Raw genomic sequence first — 26890 nt, 5'->3', positions numbered from 1 at the left:
GATGGCAAACTGCTGAGTCCAAGCAGAGTTATTCAGAAGGAATGCAAGGGTGTGATTCGTCAACTGTTGTTCAGCAGTGTGTAGAGGAAAGATGCTAGAGAGAGTGCATGTGTGTCAGCCAGAACTGGTAAATTGAAAGTACAGGTGGCAGGTATGAGGACATCAAAAAACAAACAGTATATGTCAGATGGCTGTGATTTGTGCAAATGTTTTATTTGTGTGTTTCTTTCTGCCTGTCTAAATAATACGGGTGAAGAAAAACAGCAATGGAGGATTTCATTTTTTAGTTTTGCTTAAATGCTGTTTTTGTTTGAACTGTGAACATTGTAGTGTGTTTACTCTTTGTAATACTTTGAGTTGTTCTAGTTATATGTCTACACAAAACTGTGTGCTGGGCTCTGGGATATTACACATTTGTACAATTAATTTAGTGTCTGTTGATATGCTGTTGTAGTAATCCATTTTCCTAGTTATATTTTGGCTTTCCTCACTCTAAAGAGTAGTTTTTACCATATTTTAATGTGTTAACAATATTGTGACATTTTTTCATTATTATTTCTGCAGAGGTTCAACCCAAGGCAGCTTTCTCCAACAAGGAAACAGTTCAGAAGGAGGTGAAATCCACTCTCTCCCAGAAAGCCACTCTTAGTTGTGAGGTAGCTGATACTAAGACAGAGGTGAAATGGTACAAGGATGGAAAGCTGCTGACTTCCAGCAAGACAATACATGCAGAGTCAAAGGGCAAGAGTCGTCAGCTGGTGATAGACAGTGTGGAGAAGAAGGATGCTGGAGAGTACACCTGTGAGGCTGGGACTGAGAAGCTGGTCTTTAAGATACATGTGGCAGGTAGGTGGGATAAGTGTATGCAAATATGAATAATAAATATCTGTGCAACATAAATTGGCTTTATCAAATGATTTGTTTTATCTTATTTGTTTTGTAGTATTGGGTGTTAAATCTATTTTCTACGTATTTTTTGTTGTAATATTTCCATTTATTTATTGAGTGTTGTTTGTGCTTTTCCACATTACTGATATCTTAACATTTATTTACATACTTTTTAAAATTTGCTCGACAGAACCCCCAGCTAGCTTCTCTAACAAGGAATCGGTCCAGAAGGAGGTGAAAGCAACTATGTCCAAGAAAGCCACTCTGAGCTGTGAGGTTTCTGATTCCAAGACTGAGATCAAGTGGTACAAAGACGGAAAGTTGCTGACCTCCAGCAAAGCAGTTCACATGGAGACAAAGGGAAGGAGCCGTGAGCTGGTGATAGAAAAAATGGAGAAAAAGGATGCTGGAGAATACACATGTGAGGTTGGAACAGAGAAGCTGGTATTTAAGCTGCAGGTGGCTGGTAAGATGTACTTAAAACATAATAATTTTTCCTAACATTGGTAATTCTCTGCACAAAGCAACCAAAATATATTCCTGCTTCTCTGTAGATGTAGCTGCCACGTTCCAGAAGAAGTCTGTCAAGGACACGTGTATTGTTCAAGCAAATGAAAGCATTGTTTTGACCACTGAGCTGACCACAGAGAGTGCTAGTGTGGGGTGGTTTAGAGATGGTGTGGCACTCAAGGTGAGCAGCAAGTATGAAATGAGAAAAGACGGCCTTTCTCGTACCCTGATAGTAAAATCCGCCGAATCAAAAGACAGTGGAACGTACTCCTGTCAAACTGCTGACGACAAACTAGAGTTCAAAGTCCAGGTTAAAGGTAAGTCAGTTGTTTTAGAAATGTCTTTAAAATTGTGAGAACTGCTTCATAGATCTCTGCAGGAGCCGGATTTTAATTTGATATCTAACTCCCATATTTCTTTATTGCAGATTTAGCTTTGAAGTTTGTTGTTCCTTTGAAACCTGATACAGTGGAATTGGGAGGTACCCTAAACCTGACTTGTGAATTAAACCAAACCTCAGGGGATGTTGTCTGGCACCACAATGGTTCTGAGATTAAACATGGCGCCAGGCACAGTATCAGGACAGATGGTGCAAGGCGGGTTCTCACTGTGACTGGCATGACTAAGGAAGATGAAGGAGAATACAGCTGTGAATGTAAAAATGACAAGACCTCTGCTAAAGTCTCCTCAAAAGGTAACTGTTTAATCGATAAACAGTTGAAGCATTAAAACTTTTATTTCTTCTGGATGTTATTTCATATCAGTCTGCTTTATTTGATATGACTCATTCCTTTCAGCATCCAGAGTGGTGAGGCTCACTGCCAAACTGAACAATGTGGCTGCAATGGAGGGAAAAGAGGCCATTTTCAAGTGTGCTGTCAGCCCAGCAGACGCCATTGTTAAATGGTTCCACAACAATATACCCATCACTGCTGGTCCCAAGTATAAGATTGAGCATGGTGGCAACAGCCACTCAGTCACCATCATGTCTGTCACACAAAAAGATGCAGGAGAGATTAGTGTTGACGCAGAAGGCAAAAGTTGCAAAGCTACTCTGCAAGTGCAACGTAAGAATATGCATTTATTGTGACAATATCTGTGTTTATGGACAAATATTGTAATATCTTTATTCTCCTCAACATTCTCTATGTCCCTTTCAGATGAGCCTGTCACATTTAAGAAAAAGCTGGAGAACGTGACGGTGGAGGAGCAGAGTGAGGTGAAGCTGGAGGTGGAGCTCAGTAAGCCATCAGATGAAGTCAGGTGGATGAAAAACAGTGTAGTGTTGCAGCCTGCAGGACATATGGAGATTCGGGTAGACGGAGCCAAGCAGGCTCTTGTCTTCAAGAGTGTGACTCATGCTGACCGTGGCTACTACTCCTGTGAAACTCTGGATGACAAGACCCAGGCCAAGCTCAATGTGGAGAGTAAGATTTTTTAATATAAGATATATAGTATTTAAGGGCATACCTTAATCCTAAAAAGAGTATGTCATTCTCCAATAATCTGTATTGGAATGTAAATTCTGAGTAACAAGCTAAGAAACCTTTCATGTTAACGTTCAAATATTTCCTCTTCCCTTCAGTGAAGAAAATCTTGGTAATAAAGGGCCTGAAAGAAATCAAGGCAAATGAGACAGAGACAGTAACTTTTGAGGTGGAACTCAGCCAGGCTGATGTTGAAGGCACCTGGACCAGGGATGGGGCCAAGATTAAGTTAGGGCCCAATTGCCGCATCACAGCTCTGGGAAAGAAGCATGCCCTTACATTGTCCAATCTGAAGAGAGAGGATGAAGGAACTTTTGCCTTCCGAGCAGAGGATGTTCATACTTCTGGCAAACTGATTGTCACAGGTAATGGCTGCTTTCTTTTAGTTATTTAGTCACATACTTGGTAGCAAGTCTTCATAGTCAGTTTTTAACCAATTTGCATTTATTCTGCAGAACCTCCTGCTATGATCTCCAAGCCTATTTTGGATATCAGTGTTCCAGAGAAGGAGAAGGTTACTTTTGAATGTGAAGTTTCCAGAACAAATGCAGATGTTAAATGGTTCAAGGTGAGAAGCCATAATTGCTGTCTGAATTACTGTTTGCACAGAAAAATTATTAGATTTTTAGTGTACTGTTTCAGTGACTAAAACAAGTCATATGTAACATTTTGAAAAATTATTAATCTACAGGATGATGTGGAATTGAGACCAGGGAAGAACTTTGGCATCCATTCCTTGGGCCGAAAGCGTACTTTGGTCCTCAACAAATGCGCCCCTGCAGATGCAGGCACTTACATCTGCCACACCACTGATGATAACACCTCTGCCAAGCTCACCGTTCATGGTAATTATCAAGCATGTCACGTTAATCAGGGTTTGTTTACTACTAATATAATCCTAGCATTTTACAAAACAACACTGATACTGAATTGTTAGTCAACACATCACAAAAGGGTCACTGAAAATATTTTCCTTTCTGCAGCCAGAGATATTAAGATTGTTAAGAAGCTGGACGATGTGGAGGTGATGGAGAAGGAGTGTGCTTCATTTGTCTGTGAAATCTCACATGATGAAGTGGACTGCCATTGGTATAAACGAAATACCAAACTCAAAGTCAGTGACAACATCAAGATGAGGCAAGAAGGTAAAGGCTCAAGAAATAGAAAAATAGTTATTCAACTATCTGCACATTCATGCAATGTCACAGGAATGATCTGAATAATTAATAATGTCACTTATGACAAATAATTATGTTTTGTTACTATAAACTGTCTGCTCCCTAACACAGGCAGAACCTATGTGCTGCTGTTTAAGTCTGTTTCCCCAGAAGATATCGGTGAGATTAAGTTTACAGCTGAAAAGGCCTCTTCTACTGCAAAACTTAAAGTTAAAGGTAAAAATATCTAACTCAATGTTGAAATTGCATAACAGTGTATATTGTTGCATGGATTAATTTACTAATATGTGTCAATGTTTAAGTGGTGTTGCAAATGGATTCATTCTATTCATTATGACAAAATCTGTCAGAAAGTTGCGAATCATTGAATTCTTATGTACATAAATACTCACTTTCTTTAAGATTTAAACAATCACTACTTAAACACATTATTAGGCTTTAAAGTGACAGATTATGTATATTTTCTTTTAAATAAACTCACTTAGTAAACCAAATGTAAAAAGCCAGCCTTAAGTGAATTAAAGTTATTAAAAGTAAGAGTTAATGCCATGCACAATTCTGACAACAGTTCATAAGTTAAGAAAATCCAGTTGCAACATAACTCAACTGCATTGTTATGCCTCATTGAGACCTGATGGCAAAGGGAACAGAGCCTTTTTTGTGTTTTACTAGAAAAAGTTTTAGGATTACTTTTCAGGGGTTTCCTTCTTGATTAAACAAAGGTTCACCTCTGTGGTCTATAGGGAAGACATTAGTCCAGTGCTTTTAGAGAGTTTGGGTTTAATTGATGATTGGAAATCTTCTAGAAGTATGACGTCTATGAAAAAAGATCACAATTTTGTTCGAAGCACAGATTCTGTGACGGCTTAAATAGAATACTTTTCTATCAGCTGACAATAAGTTGTTCTAAGTTTGATCACTATGCATTTTTTTAAGTGTCTATTTCAGTGTCAGGGTGATAGTAATCAAACAGCAACTGACATACAAACAAAAATTTATGGCACACAGTAATTACTTTTTAATGTAGTGTATCAAGATTCGTGCTGTCTGCTTAAGCATATGCATAAACTTTGGGGAAACAACAGTGCATCAAATGCACTAATGTGCCATTTTAGCCCCATTTGCTTTGGCTGTCACATAATTTAAGTATGGAAGTCGCTTATCCTATAGTGCATTTAGTTAAAGGCTCCAGCAGGGCCTTGGCATTGGCCTCTAATGTTCAGTTGTGGTATACATGATAGTCTTCATTGATCTGGTGTTATTATTGCTGTAGAGCTTCCTGTCAAGTTTGTGAAGAAACTCAGGGATAAGATAGCGATGTATAAGCATCGTGGTCATCTCGAATGCCAAGTGTCGCGTGCCAGTGCAAAGGTGAAGTGGTACAAGAACAAGATGGAGATCAAACCCAGCAAGAAGTACGGGATCCAAAGTGAAGATGTGTACCGAAAACTCACCATCAATGATGTGGAGTCCGGGGATGAAGACACATATACCTGTGATGCCACTGATGACAAGACATCCTGTAAACTGCTTGTGGAAGGTAACACAGTGGAAGATGACAAGCGCTGATTGTGAACTTAGTGTCAGGTTTATCAGTTGTAGGCCGTTAATGTTTATGACTGTGTAAACACATGTACATACTCAAAGTATTTACACAAAACAAGCCATCAAACTCCTAGTCAATGAGGTATCTGCACATGTATCTGTCTGTCTGTCTGTGTAGTACTATACTAAGTATATGTACTATACTAATGAGAAAATTGAACATAATGTTGATGCATTTTTCAGCCATATTGTAACAAGACTTACTCAGTAGATGAATTCAAATAAAATGAAATTCAAATTACTCATGGAAGAAAAGGAATTAACAAAACTATACCAGTAGGAATATTATTTCTACTATTAGTGGATTAACCCACACAGGTGTTTTTAGTCAATTTGATCGAGCTGTCCTCTGCATGGGTTGAAGTCATTACCACGGAGGACATTTATACATGTCACAATAGGAAAAGTGTAGGTGTAAGTAATATCATTAACAGCAAGTACAACAAAACCATCAGCAGGGTGAGATATAAGTTATACATTATCTGAATGCTTTATGTTCAGTCCGCCAAAGTTATAGAAAAGATCTGTGTCAGTGTAAAATAGGTGTACACAGGTTTTAAAGTAGGGCAAAAATAATTGTACAAGATTCACATTAATCATTACTGTGTGATGTGCACTGCATGTACAGCAATTGTGTTATACTTCTGTCTAGATAATTCATAGCATGTTTTGTTTTTTCCCTTTTTTCCATTCAATAATGGATTATCAGATTGATTACAGATGCTGTTATTCAGATTCATTGATGTTGTTGATGCTGAGAGCATCCCCAGCTAATTAATAGTAACTGTTGGTTTAGGGGTGTTTCTAAGTACACATTTAGGGACTTTACAGTGTCCTTAAGTTACTATGAAAGTAATAATGTCTGAGTTTTTCTTCTTATGATATTTATATATTGATAAATGACCACACTGATTTTTGCCACAAAATCATGTACATTGTATATCAGTATAGTGAAGGATAGGATATTATAAGTTAAATATAATATGATATAATATAATATAATATAATATAATATAATATAATATAATATAATATAATATAATATAATATAATATAATATAATATAATATAAATCAACGTCACATTTATTATGTTGCTTATTTTTAAAACATTTTTATAAAATTATATTACTGACTTCTCACCAAACTATTCTTGTTTTGTGATGCCTCCAGAACAGTCCATAAGCATTGTGCGGGAGCTTAGTTCAGTAGAAGTGACAGAACCCTTTGCAGCTGTCTTCGAAGCTGAAATCAGTATGGAACTGGCGAAACCTCCTATTTGGACTCTGAATGGAGTTGCTGTTCAGGAGAGTGCTGATGTTGAGATGGAGAAGGAGGGCACAATGCAGCGTCTCACTTTCAAAAAGACCAAAGCATCAATGACAGGACCTGTGCAGTTCACAGCTGGAAAGAGCAAGTCTCAGGCCCAGCTCACAGTCAAAGGTAAACGTGTCTAATCTGATGTTTATGGCACAGTTAATAATAATTATAATAATAATAAATCAAACTTATATAGCGCTTTATGCGGTGCTCAAAGACGCTTTACAATTTCCCTATTTCCCTATTTAAAACTATGAAACAAATGTTTATAAGTTATAAAAGGTTAAAAAACAAACAAACAAAAGAAGACAAAAACAAAGGTTAAAACATGACGAGTCCTGTGGGAGCTAGGAGTTGAAGGCTAGTATGAAAAGGTGTGGCCTTATTGGCCACAATAACTTTGTATTGCTGTTGGTAAATATATTTAGCATAACTAATTTGACTCTAATTGCCTACTGTTCCTCACATTTAGAGCGTCCACTTGAGATTGCAGAGCCCATCAAAGATGTGAAGGCGAAGGAGAAAGGCTCTGCCATACTCACCTGCAAATTTTCTGCCTCGCCCAAAGAGATTAATTGGTTCAAAGGTCAGGTACCTTTGACAGCATCCGACAAGTATAACATTAAGCAAGATGGTACAAGGGCTCAACTTACAATTCAAAGGTTGACTGAGGAAGACAGTGGAGAGTACCGCTGTCAGTCAGGACCCGCAGAGACTAAAGGCAACCTCACTGTTGAAGGTACAGTTTGCACCTTTGAAATACAACCATTACCTAAAGCAGCAAAGTGTCACTTGACTACAGTGAACCTTAAAACTAAGACCATATCTTTATTTCTTCTGTGTAGTGCGTGAAATGAAGATCACCAACCACTTGGCTGACACAGAGGTTGATGAAGACAATGATGCAACATTTATATGTGAGATTAACTATGCAGATGAAGAGGTACAATGGCTTCTGAATGACAAGGTGCTCTTCACTAATGAAGTCAATACCATAATCCATGAGGGAAAAGTTCACAAGCTCTCTCTTAAGAACTTGTCACCTCAGGATGGGGGAACTATCACCTTCCAAGTCCGCAAATTGAAAGAGTCTGTCACACTGAAAGTTAAAGGTAAGAACTCCTGTTGATAAGGTTGAAAAATAGATTGATTTCTAAACCTAAATGGCTTTACAGAAGCCAGTAATATTCTGTTTATTTAAGTGAATTTAAATGCTTTTTGTTTGGTTTAACCCAGTAAACCCAAAAGCTGAGAGCACAATATATCCTCCATTGATGTTCTACTTTCTCAATTAACCTCCAGAGAAGCGTGCCGTGTTCCTCAAGTCTCTGGACGATGTCATTGGAGAGGAGAAAGGCATGATAACTCTGGCATGTGAGGCCTCCAAGCCCAGGGTTTCCCCCATATGGAAGAAAGAAGGTAAGGTTTTGAAGGCTGGACCAAAGTATGAGCTCCTTCACACAGGCAAGTCTTTGGGATTGATCATCAAGGATGTCACCAAAGAAGATGCTGGAGAGTACAGTTGTGATCTTGGAACTGAAGTTTCTAAGTCAAAGGTTACTGTAAGAGGTACGTTCTGTTACCACAACTTATATATACAGTGTTGTCCGAAATATGTAGCACCTGAATAATACACTGTCTCTTTGCCCTAGAAATTGGCATTGGAATCACCAAATGGCTGAAGTCAGCTGAGGTGAATGAGGGAGAGACCTGTAGCTTTGAGTGCATCTTATCTCGTGAGAGCACAGATGAGTACTCCTGGACTCTTAATGGCCAAACAATTACAAATGAAGGCCGCTTCAAGATCTCCAGTAAAGGACGCAAGTACATGCTGACCATTAAGGATGTCACCCCTGCTGATGCTGGAGAGGTGGTCTTCAACCTTACAGAGCTGAGTTCTAAAACAACATTAGCAGTTGAAGGTAAATTATCTTACAAAATGATGGATGGATTGACATGTTAAATAAAGTGAATACTGACAAACATGTTATCGTCCTTTTTTGCAGGAAAAGCTTCATCTGTGTCGAAGGAACTTGAGAATGTTAGTGTTGTTCAAGGAGAAGAAGCTGTATTTACCTGTGAAGTGACACAAACTACTTCCACTGTGATATGGACCAAGGAAAGCAAAGTCATCAAGAAGAGCCAGAAGTATGACATCTGCCAAGAGGATAGGGTCATGAAGTTGATCATCCATAATGTCTCTGCTCAAGACTCCGGAGAGTACAGCTGTGAAGTTGTTGGAGGTGCAACCACAAAGGCCAAGCTGGAGATCAAGGGTAAGACAAATAATTTGGTCAGGAATTACGGTTTAAAAAAAAAAAAGCGAATCAATATCTGTACCAAATACAGAATCATTTCAGGGTATATCAAATTTTCTGAAAAATTATATTAATCCTATAATATCTTATGGTGACTAACATTTTAACGAGGATACTTTATTTTTACAGAGCTAATCCATACATTTACTAAAGAACTAAAGGACAGCCAAGCAGATGAGAAGAGCTCTGTGACTTTGCAATGTGAGACTGCACAAACCCCATCTGCAGTGATATGGCTTAAAGGTCACACAGAGCTCAAGGCCGGAGGTCGATATGAGATGTCCCAGAAGGAGGGAGTCTTAACTCTCAGCATCAAACATCTGGAGGAAAATGACACAGATATCTACACTTGTGACGTGGGCACTGCCAAGAGCATGTCAAAGGTGACAGTCAAAGGTAAGAACATAAGTATGATGTACTGTATGTGTATACATTTGTATAATTACAAAAAGTTCATACAAACTGTATGAAGAGGCAATTAATATTAAATGTTTAGTGTATGTTTCATCCTGTTTAATAGAAGAAGAATCCTTTTTTTTTTTTGCACCTGTATCAATTGGTCTTGCCATACGTGTTGAGTGCCATGCTGACTCAGCTCATAGTATAATTTGGTTTTGCTTTAAAGGCCAATCAGTGGTTATACTGGAAACACTGCAGGATATTATTTGCTTTGAAGGAGAATCTGCTACATTTGTTTGCTGTGTCAGTCCCGCTGATCTGCCTCACGTACAGTGGTGCTTAGATGATACCCCTCTGCAGTCAAGCCCCTTCAATGATATTCAGGTTCTAGAGGGGGGTTTCCACTCTCTTACCGTAAGAGAGCTGAATCCTAGGGACTCAGGCACCGTGTCTGTGGTTGCTGGAGACCAGAAGGTATACGCGTCCCTTGTTGTCAAAGGTAACTAACAATCGCCCTCAATCCCTTGCAGATCTACTTACAATGTAGATTTGTTGAAAATACCTGTTGACTTGTTATTAGAGCTGCTGTATTTTGAAATGTGATCTCAGTGTTGCATTGGGAATGTATTACTGACGATCTGCTGCTCTTTTGTTCAGCCATTTCTATCCTCTTTGTCTTGGGATTTGTATGACTGAGAGAGCCACAAATCGTGAACGGCAACCATTAGCATGTGCAAATATTTCATCGTTATCTGTTTCCAAATGCATTGTTTTGTCATGGAAGGGCTGCTCATTTCATTAATGAAAATTTCCTGTGTTAATAATCCTTTCTGCATATCAAAAAGGATTTAATTCTGTACTATTCTAATGAGAGGTTTGTTTTTCAGTATAGAATAAGTGCACTGTAGTTTAACCTTCAACAAAAAGATCAGCCAAACTGTTGGAATCATTTTTTGGGTCTGACAAGGCTAACATCAGTCGACTGGAGCACGTCAACTCCTCCATTATCTTCACCTGTCATAATTTTCCATCCTCCATCACAACCCAACAAAATGCAACAACCAATTTAATATAATTAAGTCTCTGTTCATTTTATTTTAGTCCTGCCTGCCACTTTTAAAGGGAAGCTCAACAACCAGGATAAAAAGGAAGGCGAGACTGTGACACTTAGCTGTGAGTTATCAAAACCTGCAGCTGACGTTCAGTGGAAGAAAGGATCTGAAATTCTCAAAGCTGGAGAGAAGTACGAGATGAAGCAGAGGGAGACTTCTTGTGAGCTTCAGATCAAGAGTTTGAAGGTTAAAGATAGTGGAGAGTACTCTTGCGTGTGTGGAGACCAGATGACATCTGCAAACGTGAAAGTCAATGGTATGGATTATGGTATCAATTATTAAAATGATTTAAAAAGTGTAAGAGGAGGTTATCTTTAGTGTTATACATTTTGCATAAAATGTCTACTTTTCCAGCACTACATAGCAGTTTTATATTCATATAACACAAGTGATGTACATTTATTTCTCAAAAGAAGTCTACCTCTGATGCCTTTGTAGTTTGTTTTTTTGTGAAACCAAACTATTTCATCTGATTTTGACAAGTTATGAAAACTTGGTTCTACAGCATTACCGCCGACCTTTACACAGAAGCTAGAGAGCCAGAAAGCTGAGGAGGGAGCTGACATTATTCTTCGTTGTGAGATCTCTAAACCTGGAGTCCCAGTGGAGTGGAAGAAGGGAACAGAAGTCCTGAAGTCTGGAGAAAAGTACCAGATGAAGCAGACGGCCTCTGTGAATGAACTTCTGATTAACATTGTGGTGCCAGAAGACAGTGGAGACTACAGCTGCATGTGTGGAGACCAGAAGACCACGGCCAGTCTCAAAGTTAAGGGTAGGAAGAGGATTTCATCAATTTTGAAAACTGTATGCAAAAGATTTTCACACGTAGTTTGACATATTCAGACATTGACCTTTTTTATGCATTCTATGTTTGTTTGTTTTTTTGTTTTGTTTTTACCAGTTTCTGTTATTGATTTTATTGGGTTACCATGTATTATAGTATTATAAGGTAACTTGTAGAAGCAGCCTGTAACTGCTCAGACAGATATTTATATTTAGTAGGTTTTAGTTTATCCACACTGGGGAGCTGTTCAGTCATTGTCAGACCAGTTCTATACATGGCAGTCTGTTCTGTCTATTGGGAAATAATGTAAGAGCAGCACCAGATTAGACCTACAGATGAAAACATCTGATGCAGTCACTTAAATGAAAAGTATTGACGCTGCTGTATTTTTAACACTTGTGCCACCAAAGGGCACGTAAAGAACTGGAACTATAGAACCAGAAATGCAATGCTGACATTGCTGCCACAACAGCTCTTCAGCTATATAACTTTGGTTGCACCTGGTTACAGAAGCTTTATATTAGTGATATCAATATGTTTTTTGTTTGTTTGCAACTGATGCTAACCCACTAAAAAATACACAGCTCAACCAGTGACGTTCAAACAGAAGTTGGAAGGCCAGGAGGCGGAGGAAGGAGGTAGTGTTACTTTAAGCTGTGAGATCTCTAAACCTGGAGTCCCAGTGGAGTGGAACAAGGGAACGCAGATCTTGAAGGCCGGAGATAAGTACCAGATGAAGCAGACGGCCTCTGTGAATGAACTCCAGATCACTAAAGTGGTGCCAGAAGACAGTGGAGATTATAGCTGTATGTGTGGAGACCAGAAGACCACTGCCACCCTCAAGATCAAGGGTAGGAGGACGATTTTCAAAGAGCCGTTCACAGAACCTAAAAATTGTATAGGTCTGCTGTTCTTATGTGTGTAGTTAGTCATGTTTGTTTTTAATCTGCATGTTAACATGGATTGCAATGTCTGGTTTTTTGCACCATATTTGATCACATATAGTTTTTTTTGTTTCATCTATTGGCATGCAACTGATTGCTAACCAACTCATAAATGCTCAGCCCAACCAGTGACGTTCAAACAGAAGTTGGAGAGCCAGGAAGCTGAGGAGGGAGCTGACATTAGTCTTCGTTGTGAGATCTCTAAACCTGGAGTCCCAGTGGAGTGGAAGAAAGGATCACAAGTCCTGAAGTCTGGAGAAAAATACCAGATGAAGCAGACGGCTTCTGTGAATGAACTTCTGATTTCTAAAGTGGTGCCAGAAGACAGTGGAGACTACAGCTGTGTGTGTGGAGACCAGAAGACCACTTCCAGCCTCAAGATCAAGGGTAGGATGGCCATTTCAAAGATTTGTTCCATTGAACCTAAAAGCTGTATAGTACAGCCTTTTATATTCACATATGTAGTAATTCTGCATGTTATCATGGATTGAAACATGGCTTTTGTACCAACTGTATCCATATGTATATATACAGTATTTTTCTTTTTTTATGTAATGGAATGCAACTGACTGCTAACCAACTCATAAATGCCCAGCTCAACTGGTGACCTTCAAAGAAATGTTGAAGAGTCAAGAAGCTGAAGAAGGGGCTAGTGTCACTCTGCGCTGTGAGATCTCTAAACCTGGAGTCCCTGTCGAGTGGAAAAAGGGAACGCAGGTGCTGAAGTCTGGAGAAAAGTACCAGATGAAGCAGACGGCTTCTGTGAATGAACTTGTGATCTCTAAAGTGATGCCAGAAGACAGTGGAGACTACAGCTGTGTGTGTGGAGACCAGAAGACCATAGCCAGCCTCAACATTAAGGGTACGAAGAGGGCTTTAACGGGACGGTCGATGGAACTGTGTGTTTACACATGTGTGTTTTGGAGTCAGCATGTCATTATGTTTGCACTGCAACATGATAGTTTTGTTTTGTCTGTTTTCAATGTCTGAGTGTTTTTGTGGCAGTTTTTGCAATTCTGTTGTAGGCTACTACATTTGCCACTATTGTCATTTGTCCTACTTGTATTTTCCTGCGTTGTTTCTTATTAGTTTGCCACTATTTACGGTACTAACTAACTAATCAATGCTCAGCCCAACCAGTGATCTTCAAACAGAAGCTGCAGAGTCAGGGGGCAGAGGAAGGAGCCAGTGTTACTCTGCAATGTGAGATCTCTAAACCTGGAGTCCCAGTGGAGTGGAAGAAGGGAGCGCAAGTACTGAAAGCTGGAGAAAAGTACCAGATGAAGCAGACGGCCTCTGTGAATGAACTTCTGATTAACAAAGTGGTGCCAGAAGACAGTGGAGACTACAGCTGTGTGTGTGGAGACCAGAAAACAACAGCCAACCTTAACATTAAGGGTAGGAGGAGGATTTTTAAAGAGTCTGTCCCTGGAATGGGTTTTTAAAAACTGAGTAGAACAGTTTTTCATGTATATGTAAAGAATTTAGTTTGTTGTGGAGCCTGCATGTCACCATGGATTGCAACTTATAATTGTTTGTTTTTGTGTTCTGTGTTTGTTTACTTACTTTATTTGTTACATACTTTATATATTTAAATAATTCTATGTAATGGCATGCCACAGTTTGCTAATCAATAAATAAATGCTCAGCCCAACCAGTGATGTTCAAACAGAAGTTGGAAGGCCAGGAGGCAGAGGAAGGAGCTAGTGTTACTTTACACTGTGAGATCTCTAAACCTGGAGTCTCAGTGGAGTGGAAGAAGGGAGCGCAAGTACTGAAGGCTGGAGATAAGTACCAGATGAAGCAGACGGCCTCTGTGAATGAACTCCAGATTGCTAAAGTTGTGCCAGAAGACAGTGGAGACTACAGCTGTATATGTGGAGACCAGAAGACTACTGCCAGTCTCAAGATCAAGGGTAGGAGGATGTGTGATGTGTTATTTGGTGTAACTTTTTTTTGCCACTGCATGCAAATTATATAATGCTTCACATTTAATCATGTTTTTTCTTTATTTTTTCTTGGATGTTTTAGGAGGAATATTTGTATTATACTTAAATTTTATCTGAACCAAAGCACTTGTCTTTCTTGTAAAACTTGCTTTGCCCTCTTGTTCTTTTTTATGTTGCCTTGTTTCTGTTTGCTCACTCATAAAACATCAGGTTTCTGTGTGTGCGTGTGTGTGTCTGTGTGTTTACAGATTCATGAGATGTTTCCTTCACTTTGTATGTGATGTATCATTAGGTCGGATGTATTTGCACAAATGTCTTTTTTGCAGTGTGCAATGTGCACTGTGCCGCAACACAGAGTTTAAATTTGTATCTTTTTTTAGATGGTTATAAATCATTTTTATCAGTATTTCTTTTTCACACTGTGCATTTGAAATTACAAAAGAAACACAAGAAAAACAATGTTTGGACAAGATCCTTTTCCATGTCCTTTTTTCACATCACACAACTTGTCATTGTAGCAGGCTTTTGCTTCTTGCTTCTCTTTTGTAAGGTTTATGTTGCTGTTTTTATTGGTGGTTGGTTTGGTCATTTACAATGTGTGTTTGCTGGTCTATAAACTCTTCTTATCTCTTTAATGAGCAAAGCCAGTTGGATCTTAGTCCATGATATATTGTCGCTGTCAGCTGTGTTTTGTGGTGCTTTCTGATTTCTGACATTGATTTGCAAGTTGTGGGCCATTTTGTCAGGCGATATCTTGCTTTTACGAGTAATTGCAAAGCAGATGACCAAGTATGTTACATTGATTCTGTATTTAAATTGTTTCCTCTCAGCTGTGAAGCCATCAGCTCCTCCCTCTGCTGCTGAACCTGAATCTAGGAAGGAGGCCGATAAAACAGTTGAAGGTATGGAGGGAAGATGGCAATGTTTTAGCTTGACTTTCAACGTTATGTGCTCCGTCCATCTTGATAATGGCTTTTGTTTTTCCGTGTGCAGTCTGCAATCAAATTGGGCCTATACTTTGTGGCCTCTACAGGTTGTGATAGAGATGTTGTTGCAGCATTTGTTCTTTCTAGTATATATTTTTTGTTATGCAGTTTCTGTAACTCTGCTTTGTCAAATGATGCTCTGTCTGACAGTGGGATTGCCTCTTGCCATGTTCATGTGGGTCTTTTTCCTCAGTGTGGCATTGCAGTATACGTATGTAATAAAGCCAGCTTATTATAAAGAATGGAAAGAACATACAGACACCTTTGTATTGCTCAGTTGCACTGGTAACATGTTGATGGCGTGAATTGAATACCTGTTGTCTGTTGTTTGGAGCTGACATGTGCATCATTTGCTTAATTGTGGCAGGATTCATTGCACTTGAGATTATATTTGCAATATTTGAGAGAATGGAAGATCTTTGAATTTGTGGCATTCATACCGGCTACGCTCAAGTGTCTCACTGGTTGCTGTCATTATACTTATAATATCATACTTGCATTTCAGCCAAGAAGCTTGAAGCTCCATCTGTAGTTGCTAAAGACAAGCTGGAGAGGCAGGAGATAAATGAGACAGTAGAAGGTAATTCTCTGAACATTGTCAGCTTTGTTTGTTTATTTAGCATTTGTAATAAACAAAAATCACTTAGTTCAATGAAGGCAAAAATTGAGAAATAAGAAGCAGCTATTAAATACTTAAAATATTGTCAATTCAGTTTTTTTAATATATATTTTTTGGGCTGCTGACTTGTGTTAACAAACAGGGGCTTGCTGGGTCATGAATTGGCTTACCTTGTGCAATTTTCTGCTTCAAGAAATGCTTGAAAGCCAAATATGTATTCGTCTTGCATCAGATTTTTTTTTGGACTGACTGATATTGATAACTGATATTCATTCAAAGTAAATGTGGATTTTAATTCATGTGTTTTTAAAGTCATGATTTGTGTCATAGTGTCGGTCCTTTTTTGTGGTATTATAAACAAAGAACACATTTCAACATTTGTGGATTTGTGTGGTCTCCTGGTTACTATGTTGTACTGTATGGAGGCTTGCATTCTGGCATGATGATATGGTTTTATTCCATGATTTCTCCGTTTGATACTTAAGACCAGTCAATAACACATAGCAAGGCAATTTCAAATTGGAGATCCAATGTTGTGTTCAATTTCATAGCTGTGACACTGCAAACCACTGGAGAGACTCCAACACAGCAGCTCCTGAAACAGGAGACTCAGACACAGGAGCTCAAAGTTGGAGTTGAAGGTAATGAGACACACTGGTTTGTTTGCTTGGCTTTTGTCGGATATTGAAACATCTGTCTGTAGGCATGGCTGCCTTTTTTATGATTCCAGGTTAAATTTCAGACTTGTGGAATCACACACTATGCTAGAGAAGACCTGGAAGGGTGTTGACAGTTCATTTTGGCTTTACTATATGTGCAGTTGGTTCAAATATAAAACAAGATGGCTTTTGTTTCTGTTAGCTGTGTGTTGCTATAGTGTTCATTCCTTGGTAAATATGTTTTCTAAATATTTTAATGCCGTGTTTTGTCCTTGATCTTTCTTGAATGTTGAACATTTTGTTGCATCATGTTTGCGGTACTTTTGTAGTACTTTGCTGGTCTGTTGCTTTGTGTTGAATTATTGACAATGTTTTGTGAAAGTAAAGAGAGCTTTAATTGTTTTTGATCGTAGCTCCATTGGTGTTGATTGCTTTCTGTTCTCACAGATTTTGCATACCTTTGATATGAAATCAACATGTGTAAATTGCTATAGTGTGAACAGGTGACAGTAACATGGGTGTGCTGGGTCTTTTGTGATTATGTGCGCTTTACTAGCTCTGGTTGGCTGTTGTCTTCAGGCTCGAAAATACATCACTGTGAGTCTGTGAGGCTAACATTGTGTTTTATCCCAGTTGAGAAGACTGCTGCTGTTACAAGTGCCAAACAAGACACACAGAGGCAGCAGTGGACCAAAGAACCAACAAAGGGTATTCAAGGATTTTAGCTGTTAATTAGCTTCCTGCCTCTTCTTCTCCTGCCACATTCCTCATTCTTTGAATTGCCAAATGCAGGTGTTTTTCTGCTTTACTGAAGTGTTTTATTTTCCACTGTGTACCATGATATGTATTACATGTTTGGCTGTAGCTTGTTTGTGCTGCAACATGGTAAATTAATTTCTAAGGCTAGGTTAATTGAATGTCTCATTGTCTATATAGGGAGAAATTGTATAGTACTGGATTATATTGGATGTTGAATTATTGCTTGAATGCCTGGCCATAACTGCGACAGTATGTGCTGTTTTTCAACTGTTCATGCACTGCAGTTTCTTCAGTTTCCTTTTGTTGAATGTTTATGCTTTTCCTGGATTTTGGTTATCGTTACATAATTTAAAGACTGTAGCAAATAAGAGATTTGTAAGAAGACATTTCCCAAACTAGCTTAATTGTCAGCAATAGTCATGTCACTCAAGACATGGTTAGTTTGTGAGACATGGAACTGACTGCTAACATGGTCACTTTATGTGGCTCAGTTGATAGTCTAAAGACAGAAATGTGGTGGAGGCTATGAGCCTAAATTCTTATCTTACCTCACTATAAACTATAATGCACTATTTTTATTTGAAATGTGCTTCTCCGTGTGTTGGAGGTGGTTGTCATTTGTCGCCATGTTGCTATTGTCTTTGTTGGGGAACAAGCTTTTGGTCATGGCACTTTCTGTAGGTCTGCATGGATATTTGGATTCAAATGAAATGTACGGTTTTGTCTCAAACATTGTGACTCTCGTGGCACGCTGCTTTTTATTTGCTGCATCGTTGATAAAGTGTTCCAATTTACATCCGCTGAATTAAAACCTACATTATATGTCTACAAATACCTGAAATTACAGCAGAGATCACACCAGCTGCAACAGTAACCCCCAAAGTTGAGCCTGAGAAGAATGAATCCAAAAACAGAGCTGAAGGTATGTGGTAGTTTTATAAAGAAAATACAAGGGCACAGATTGTTTTGAGTAGGTTTTTTGGATGCTGGGTTTTTGCCAAAGCACATGCTGTCAAAGCAGGTGCAGACAGTTATGTTGTGACATAACTTCCTTGTGTCTTGAGGGATTTGTCAACAGTCTGGCACTTATGTTTTTGTTGGCTGATGAGTTGGAAATTGCGTAGCCACAGTTGCATTTAGTTCAAGTCAATCAGTTACTCACTGGTGATTTTATTATTGTGGCAATTTTTTGTGTAATTTATCAGTTCACCAAAATGTTTGTCTCTACATTCATCTTGAATTGCCACCATTAACGGCTGCATTACTCCTGTAATATGTTCATCACCGTAGATATTGAAGGTCTAATTTAAATGTATTAAAACAGCAGGGATGGAAAAGCTTGCCGTTTCTGGAATAATCCCAATACAGCTGGATACCAAAATGAATCTTTTGGGGGTTTTTTTTGGAAGCACCTGGATATTGTTTATTTCCCTCAGTTTTGTTTTGGTTACCATGTGGATTTCTGTATGATGTGTATTCAGTCTAGTTGGAAGTTGCTCACTCAGATTTGATATACTCTGGTAAGCTGTTGTCCTCTGATGGTGATAACTGAGGGCTGGGTTTGATTGACATCAGTGTTGTTTTGTTGTGTGTGTGTGTGTGTGTGTGTGTGTGTGTGTGTGTGTGTGTGTGTGTGTGTGTGTGTGTGTGATTTTCAGCAGTCATACATTTGCTGTTTTTTGTATTTTTTTGTTTTGACTTTGGCAAAAAACATTCTCTGTCAGGTAAGTTGAAAATGAACACATTTTTTACAACTTTATCTGGCATCTAACCTGAAAGCCTGTTGGTTACAACAAAATATATTGGACTCTTACTTGATTTATTAAATCTCCAACTCTTCCAGTCATATTTCTTCGAGATGTGGAAAGTCAAGAGGCTGAGGAGGGAAGCAGTGTTACTCTGCACTGCGAGCTTTCTAGAACTGGACTCTCTGTCGAGTGGAAGAAGGGAAGTCAAGTCCTGAGTTGTGGAGAAAAGTACCAGATGAACCAAACAGGATTCAGTTATGAATTACAGATCTTTGATTTGAGACCTGAAGACACAGGAAGCTACTCTTGCTCTTCAGATGATGCAATCAGCTCAGCCTCTCTTACAGTAAATGGTAGGATGGAGACTCATCGTTTCATGCTGTCGTTTCCAGCCATGAACTCTTTCATTTCATCTAATTTATTGGTCTTTATATCATTTCTTCAACCCCATTCACAGCTGTGTACTGTAGATAAAACAATATTTGGTTATTTCTTTTCATTCATCAGCTCTCCCAGTTACTTTCACAAAAGAGCTGGAGAGTCAAACAACTAATGAAGGGGACAGTGTCACTCTGTGCTGCGAGCTCTCTAAACCTGGTGTTCCTTTGGAGTGGAGGAAAGGAGAACTTGGTCTTTGCCCATGTGCCAAGTATGAAATTAGACAGACGGAACACCTCAACACACTAGTGATCCATGATGTAGATGTAGAGGATGCTGGATGTTACACATGTGACACTGTTGATCATCAAAGCACTGCACAACTAACTGTGAAGGGTATGCTTAATACAGTTGTTGGTTTTGTGTTATGGAGATAGTTGGAGTTAATTGACTAAAGACTTGTTTGGTTAAAATACTTGGATTGTGAATTACTATATTATTTGGGACCCCTATTAGACTAGAGACTGATAAATTGAGATTAATGTAACAGAGATACAAACATTTTAAAAAAATGTTTTGTTTTGCTTAAGTTATCGGAGACTATCATTGATTGTGATCACTAAGGAATAATCAAATTTGTGATTTAACTTGACTTTAGGATTTAGACTTTTAGAATAGAGATTTGGTAGTATAAGATATGTTTCAACATGTGCTACTCTTTAACTTATACAGTACATTTACCTCTCTCAGTTCTCCCAAACTTTTCTTCTCATTTCCTCCATTTCCTTCTCTGCAGCCCAGCTTGTCCTTTTCAAAACCCAGCTGCAGAACCTTGAAAAACAGGCAGGGGAGAGCGCTAGCCTTTGCTGTGAGACCACAAAGCCAGGAGCCAGTGTGATCTGGAGGTGTGGTGACAGGGTGCTCGCATCCAGCAGCAAGTATCACCTAAAACAAGAAGGGACGGTAGTAGAGCTTGTCATCTATAGACTTCAGGGAGCTGACTCAGGAGAGTATTCATGTGATACAGGCAGTCAGAGGACTTCAGCTGTCCTCACTGTGCAGGGTAGGATTTTTTTAATTTTTAAAAAAAAATTCTCACACACCATATGGAGTCACGTCTTTCTTTGTGTCACATTGTCTGCTTTTTTCTCACTTCACATCGCTTACACATGGAGTGCATCTACAAAGTTCTTGCTTTTCGGTTCACTGCTTTCAAAGCACTTGCAGTTATTTGCACAAACACTTTTCTGTTGTTCTTGATCTCATCTCATCGCCTGCATCTGTCCCTGGTCTCTTTTCACAACATTAACACACCATACTCTTTCTTCACTTGGTGTTTACGTTTAAACGTGTATCACACTGGGATCACAATCTACACAGACTTGAACTTAATATTTGTCAAGCACTTGCTCACCTTAGCTGTCAAATATGTAACTGGTGTGCTGTATTAATTTGTCAAGCAGAGGTTGAGGTTACAATACTTAAATTCTTGGAGAGCTGCGTCGTATCTGAAGGTGAAGATGTCCACTTCAAGTGTCTGGTTTCTCATGAAGAGGCACCTCTGGTCCAGTGGAAACTCCAGGACGTCCCACTACAGAATAACGAAATGAATCTTATTGAGACTGAAGGCCGGTCGCACAGCCTCACACTGCGTGGTGTCACCACAGCTGACTCAGGCACAGTCACTTTCTCGGTGGGTAACCACACATCCACTGCCTCTCTGACAGTCAGAGGTAAGGGAAATATTTCACTTGATACATAGTATATTACATATGTAATACTTGCCATTTTGCTTCGATGGTAACACTTATAGTTCTTCTCGTCACTTGCCCATGTCATCCTCCTTATCGGACACTTTCTCTCCATCTTTTTCTTAAAAAGCATCTCAAAACGTGGATGCTTTTCTTCATTCCTGGCTCACTTTTTATTTAATTTTAGCTTTCACTTTCTGTTGATTTGTTCCACATTAACCTCTCTTTTCTGTTTTATGTGCACTTTACAGTCTATCCTGTCACATTTGTACAGTAGATGCATGTTCATTACTCCTTTCACTGAATTTGAACTAATCACATCCTTTTCAACTTCGTATTTAAAATTCTATATTGATCATGATGGTCAATATGTTTCTGTATAATTATTTTTTATAGCAAGTATTCCTCACTGTACAATTTCATTGCTTTTTTTTTACTATACACTTTGTTCAAATAACTTGTCAGTTTATTATTATGTTCCTTTCATTGCACCACTATCAACTGACCAAACCTAAGTCACTTTTTAATTACTCTGTCAGTGTTCATAAATTGTCCAATTGTCTGATTAACTCTGAAAGTGTTTTCCTCAAGCCTAAAAGTGGGCTGAGTGTATGTAAACCAGTCGCTTTCAAGTTTTTCCGTTTTTAAAAAAAAATGTTTTTAGTTTCTTTATGGTATAGAATTGTGCATATAGAAAATATAGAACATGCTTATGAGTGCAGTGTGTTTTGTGAAGGTTTACGCCTGAAAAATCTTAAATAATTCATTCTATATAATAATGGTCTTTCCGGCAGCTGCAGCTGTATTATTCAAGAAGGAGCTGGAAAGTCAAGAGGCCACAGAAGGCGACAAAATCACTCTGTCCTGCGAGACATCCAGCCCTGATTGCAAGGTGACCTGGCAGAAGGGCTCGAGTCTGCTTACTCACGGGGAGAAGTATACTATGGAGCAGAGAGCCACCACTCACAGCCTGGTTATACACAAGCTGAATTTGGAGGATAGTGGAGAGTATACCTGTGATACAGGCGACAAGAAAAGCACTGCTACTGTGACTGTGAAAGGTAAAGTAATCCATCTTCTCATCTATGTGTCTTGTCTACTCTTGTCTCAATCCTTCCTGAAGCCTCTTTTGCATTTATCCACCCCATAATCAAATACCGGATTATGTCCTCTTCCTTTTCTCTTGCATTTCACAGTTATAAGTTTGATTTCTTAGTTGGCATAGAATTAAAGGTTCTATATGTAGAATTTCGGAGCAATTTATGTGTATTAATAGTTTTTTATTGCTAATGAGTGAATCGGTACTAATGTAACTTAAAAAAATGATACCTTCCCCGACTTTCTCAGTTGCCTGTAACAGCCTGTGGACTGATTTCTATTTGAATTACCCTGGCAGTATTTACTGCGAAAATTCAAAGGATGTGATATTTTTGTGTGGTCCCGAGTGCCTTGCCTCTCCCCCACTAATGTCAGCAAACAACACAATGACACAAAAACGATGCTATCCAACTGGAAACACCCTGCAGATGCTCTCCAGCTAATGAGATGGCTAGCTGCCTCCGTCGACCATGACACATTTCACAACAAAACAGTGCCGCAATGACCAGTCGCCTGCTCCTGAGCGCACACAGCTAAAACCTGGGGGGCGGTGGGGGTATCACCTCAATAGTCTCGAATTATGTGCACGCACACAAGCATACAAGCTTAACTGCCACAAGTGTCGCTAATGAGAACGAATTTCCGATTCCTACATACAGAACCTTTAAGTTAAAATTACTTTAAAAATCATCTTGACTTATGATTGTTTAATGTTTTTTTATTTTTTGCTTTTTTTAAGGAGAATCCAAGTTTTTATTGAGCTATTATCATTTATCTATATTTTTTGTAAGATGCTAAGGGCAGAGTTAGTTTTCATAAGAATGACATGGAACATGCCAGAGCACAGTATCTATGTTCCTCAGATCACACTTTGGGCATGAACTAACAAGTATTAAAATGAGGTTGTTGGTGATGGATACATCCTCTTTCTGATGCCTTGTGGAAGCCCTGCTGAGATCTGATCACTGACCTCCCACCATCCCATTCACCCTCAGAACATGTGCGCATCATCCGGGAACTCTGTGATATGACTGCGACCACTGGGCAGGATGCTGTCTTTGAAGTCGAGTTGTCTCACTCGGGTGTAACAAATGGGGAATGGTGGCTCGGAGACAATCTCCTTCAAAATAATGATCTGAATCAAATGAGCATCCATGGTAGAGTGCACCGTTTGGCCTTGAAGATGGTAACCACAGATGAATCAGGAGATGTCGCCTTCGTAGTGGGAGAAGAGAAGAGTGTGGCCTGTCTGCAAGTGAAGGAGAAACCCAAAGGTAAAGAAGATGACATGGTCACTAGAGTTTTTTTAAGTCTTCATATCCATCTCCATCGACCACCAAACACCTTTATCTTGGCAATTGGAAATCTACTGGCAACATCTTCATCATCCTAAATTTTAGATGTATTTTCCTCTTTTTGCATTTACTGTATAGTCTATATTGATAGGGGTGTGACGATACACTCAGCTCACGAGACGAGACAAGACACAATATTGGGTTCACGAGATCGAGACGAGATGAGATTTTAACACTATTTTTAAGAAAACTTCAATGAGGAAATATATGACTGTTCTTTTATTTGAAAGTCACACAATAATAAATAATGCAGATGCATTTTGAAATGTTTTAACTAATCATCTGACATAAATGTCACTTTAGTTCTACTTTCTTAGTATGAATTATACGCAGTATGCAATACGCAAGCACTGTAAAAGGTTTCCCCATATAGATATTTTATAGATAGATAATGTTGGTATTTATGGAAATAACAACCATAAATACTTAAAATATATACAATCACAAATACCAAAAAGTGAATTATAAAGAATAGAAACAATCCTAGTATATACATATAAATGAGATACAGAGTGAAATGATCACAAATTATAAAATTATTTTAAAAAATTATAAAAAACACAGAAAACAAAGTAAATTGCACAAATCCTATATCACGCACATACGCAAGTAGAACAAATATAAATTGTGTTATAATTTGATAGTGTGACTAATTTTACTTTTTGCATCATTAGGCTACCATAGCTGCGCTAGATTCCCCCGCTCTATGGAAGCGTATCTGCACCTTTATTCAAATGGAAATGCATTTTGCAAAATGTCAATTCATTTTGCAAAATGGCAATTCAATCTTCACTCAGTCACTCTAAATGCATTTTCAAATTGCATGACAAAATTGAAGATTGAATTGCCAATTTGCAAAATGAATTTCCATTTGAATAAAGGTGCAGATACGCTTCCATACTGCTCCTCCTAGCTCAGGCTTTCAGTGTAGACACCTGAGGTCAACCTCCCCCTGCTCCTCTCCTCATCTCCTACTTCTGTGAGATCTTCTCAGCAGGTATAAGCTACAACAAGGTTGATGATCCACACGTGACATTATAAAAAGAAGACATGACGTGCAAATGAGGGATAGATTGGTGCGCACCCTTAATATTGCTTCGCGAGACAACATTCACCTTGATGAGAAATATAGGCACGTTCTCGCGGCACGAGATCTCGTCACACCCCTAATAGTGTATATTAGTTTTGTAGTCTTTGCTATAGAAATATATGCTATCCAAGTGCTAATAGAAACATTGTAACTTAAGCAGATAAGCTATGCAATATTGTAAATTGTTAGTATTTATCAAACATGTATAGTTTTCACTACTTAATGTATTATATGTTACAGTTATGTCTTTATTCAGCCTGCTGAAAAATATGTGATAGCATATAGTAGTTACTGCATGCATCAATATATTTATGTATATGGCTTTGAACTTATGAATGCCAAGGCTGTAAAGGAAGAGAAATGGAAATGTTAAAATTATTAAATCTAGTTTCGGGTTTCCCATATTTACAGTGCTAATACTAGAGAAGCCACATGACACTGTGGCATTAGAGGGTGAAACTGTCACTCTGGCCTGCACCATCTCTGACTCCAAGGCTAATGTCACCTGGATGAGAAACAACACAGCCATCAAAGCAGGTCTCAAGTATGACCTGAGGAAAAATGGAGCATTCCAACAGCTTCGGATCCACAACCTGGTGCCTGAGGATTCAGGAACGTACACCTGTGACACTGGAGATGCACAGTGTGACGTCACCTTGACTGTGGAAGGTAAAGAACGATGCCCCCGCCAAAACTAATCTCTTTCCTGTTGATCAGATTCAAGATTATGGACCAAGATAGGATTGAAATGAACAACTGGAATGTTCTTGAACTTCCCCTGCCCGCTTTCACACAACCAGGCTGCATTTCCCTCTCCTCTGCAAAACTTTGTCTAACATCCCTCAGAAATGTTCGTCTCATCATCTAAATTGTCGGATACCATACCTGCCATCTAACATCTTTGAAATTTCACCAGGGGCCCCAGCAGTCTTCCAGAAGGAGCTCAAGAACCTGGATGCCATGGAGGGTGATGACACTACTCTTTGCTGTGAGCTGTCTAAGCCAGGTGTTCGTGTTGAGTGGAGGAAAGGAGGCAAGATCCTCCAGCCTGGTAAGAAGTATGAGATGAGGCAGGAAAGGTGCATTCAAGAGCTCTGTATACGGAACCTGGAGCTGGAAGACTGTGGCTACTACACCTGTGACACAGGAGAGCAGCTCACTACAGCCTCTTTGGCAGTGCAAGGTAGCTTATTTTGATACTGTTGCATCTGTCTACAATTGAAATTAAGGTCAATGAGTGATTTGTAATGAATAAGAAAATTCAAATAAATATTAAAAACATTAAGGTTAATTGAAAATGTATTGCTGTAATAACAGAAAAGTAGTTGTGTTTTTAGGTCAGGCCTTCCTCTTTGTAAACTGTGATGTAACACAGTGTCATTTTCTGTCTGTCTGGTATGATGTCATTTTACTCTGACATTTAAGTTGACATAATGTTGATAAGTAAGTTAGAGGTTCAGTGTTTGTATATGTATATTTTTCACTCAACAGTGAAAGAAGTCTTCATTGTGTGTGGTCTTAAGACCACTGACGTCTTTGTTGGAGAATGGGCAACCTTCTCCTGCCAGCTGTCTGATAAGGCACCTGGCAAGGTGCAGTGGTGGTTGGATGGCAATTTGCTGGAGAACAGCCCTTTTAGTGAGATAGAGCTGAACGAGAGCCACATCCATACACTCACCTTAAAGAACCTGGCCACAGATGACTCTGGCACTGTCACGTTCAAAGCTGGCAGTTTAACATCAACAGCCAAGCTCCTAGTCAAAGGTATCACATTACGGCAATAACCACATGAGACCGAAAAAGCAGATAATCAAGTTGCGCTCTTTTTTAAAACCCTGCAGAATTTTAAGTATACATGTGAAATCTTGCAAACATAATAAGTACAGGTTAATAAATATCCAGGGTTGTTTATACAACGTACAATTAATTGTAACATTTATCATAACTGTGAATT

The 26890-nt window shown here is 38.9% G+C and overlaps 1 protein-coding gene across 1 annotated transcript in view; it reads left to right on the top strand.

The window, feature by feature from the left end:
* Positions 1 to 26890, top strand: part of obscnb (obscurin, cytoskeletal calmodulin and titin-interacting RhoGEF b) — a 57019-nt gene that overhangs the window by 10648 nt on the left and 19481 nt on the right. The window contains exons 14-50 of the mRNA XM_062428214.1: positions 565 to 846; positions 1079 to 1354; positions 1443 to 1715; positions 1826 to 2092; positions 2196 to 2465; positions 2559 to 2825; positions 2984 to 3250; positions 3341 to 3453; positions 3577 to 3730; positions 3869 to 4030; positions 4175 to 4279; positions 5337 to 5603; positions 6841 to 7110; positions 7460 to 7726; positions 7833 to 8099; positions 8290 to 8556; positions 8640 to 8909; positions 8994 to 9263; positions 9435 to 9701; positions 11322 to 11588; positions 12185 to 12451; positions 12665 to 12931; positions 13140 to 13406; positions 13676 to 13942; positions 14194 to 14460; positions 15324 to 15388; positions 15990 to 16059; positions 16650 to 16739; positions 19342 to 19617; positions 19772 to 20038; positions 20439 to 20705; positions 21106 to 21375; positions 22188 to 22454; positions 23487 to 23765; positions 25348 to 25605; positions 25853 to 26119; positions 26428 to 26700. Coding sequence (XP_062284198.1) covers positions 565 to 846; positions 1079 to 1354; positions 1443 to 1715; positions 1826 to 2092; positions 2196 to 2465; positions 2559 to 2825; positions 2984 to 3250; positions 3341 to 3453; positions 3577 to 3730; positions 3869 to 4030; positions 4175 to 4279; positions 5337 to 5603; positions 6841 to 7110; positions 7460 to 7726; positions 7833 to 8099; positions 8290 to 8556; positions 8640 to 8909; positions 8994 to 9263; positions 9435 to 9701; positions 11322 to 11588; positions 12185 to 12451; positions 12665 to 12931; positions 13140 to 13406; positions 13676 to 13942; positions 14194 to 14460; positions 15324 to 15388; positions 15990 to 16059; positions 16650 to 16739; positions 19342 to 19617; positions 19772 to 20038; positions 20439 to 20705; positions 21106 to 21375; positions 22188 to 22454; positions 23487 to 23765; positions 25348 to 25605; positions 25853 to 26119; positions 26428 to 26700 — 8832 coding nt within the window. The remainder of the gene's footprint in view (positions 1 to 564; positions 847 to 1078; positions 1355 to 1442; positions 1716 to 1825; positions 2093 to 2195; positions 2466 to 2558; positions 2826 to 2983; positions 3251 to 3340; positions 3454 to 3576; positions 3731 to 3868; positions 4031 to 4174; positions 4280 to 5336; positions 5604 to 6840; positions 7111 to 7459; positions 7727 to 7832; positions 8100 to 8289; positions 8557 to 8639; positions 8910 to 8993; positions 9264 to 9434; positions 9702 to 11321; positions 11589 to 12184; positions 12452 to 12664; positions 12932 to 13139; positions 13407 to 13675; positions 13943 to 14193; positions 14461 to 15323; positions 15389 to 15989; positions 16060 to 16649; positions 16740 to 19341; positions 19618 to 19771; positions 20039 to 20438; positions 20706 to 21105; positions 21376 to 22187; positions 22455 to 23486; positions 23766 to 25347; positions 25606 to 25852; positions 26120 to 26427; positions 26701 to 26890) is intronic.

This window comes from Scomber scombrus, chromosome 11 (genome assembly GCF_963691925.1).
Source record: "Scomber scombrus chromosome 11, fScoSco1.1, whole genome shotgun sequence".
NCBI lineage: Eukaryota > Metazoa > Chordata > Actinopteri > Scombriformes > Scombridae > Scomber > Scomber scombrus.
This window is presented reverse-complemented; position numbering and strand designations above follow the sequence as displayed.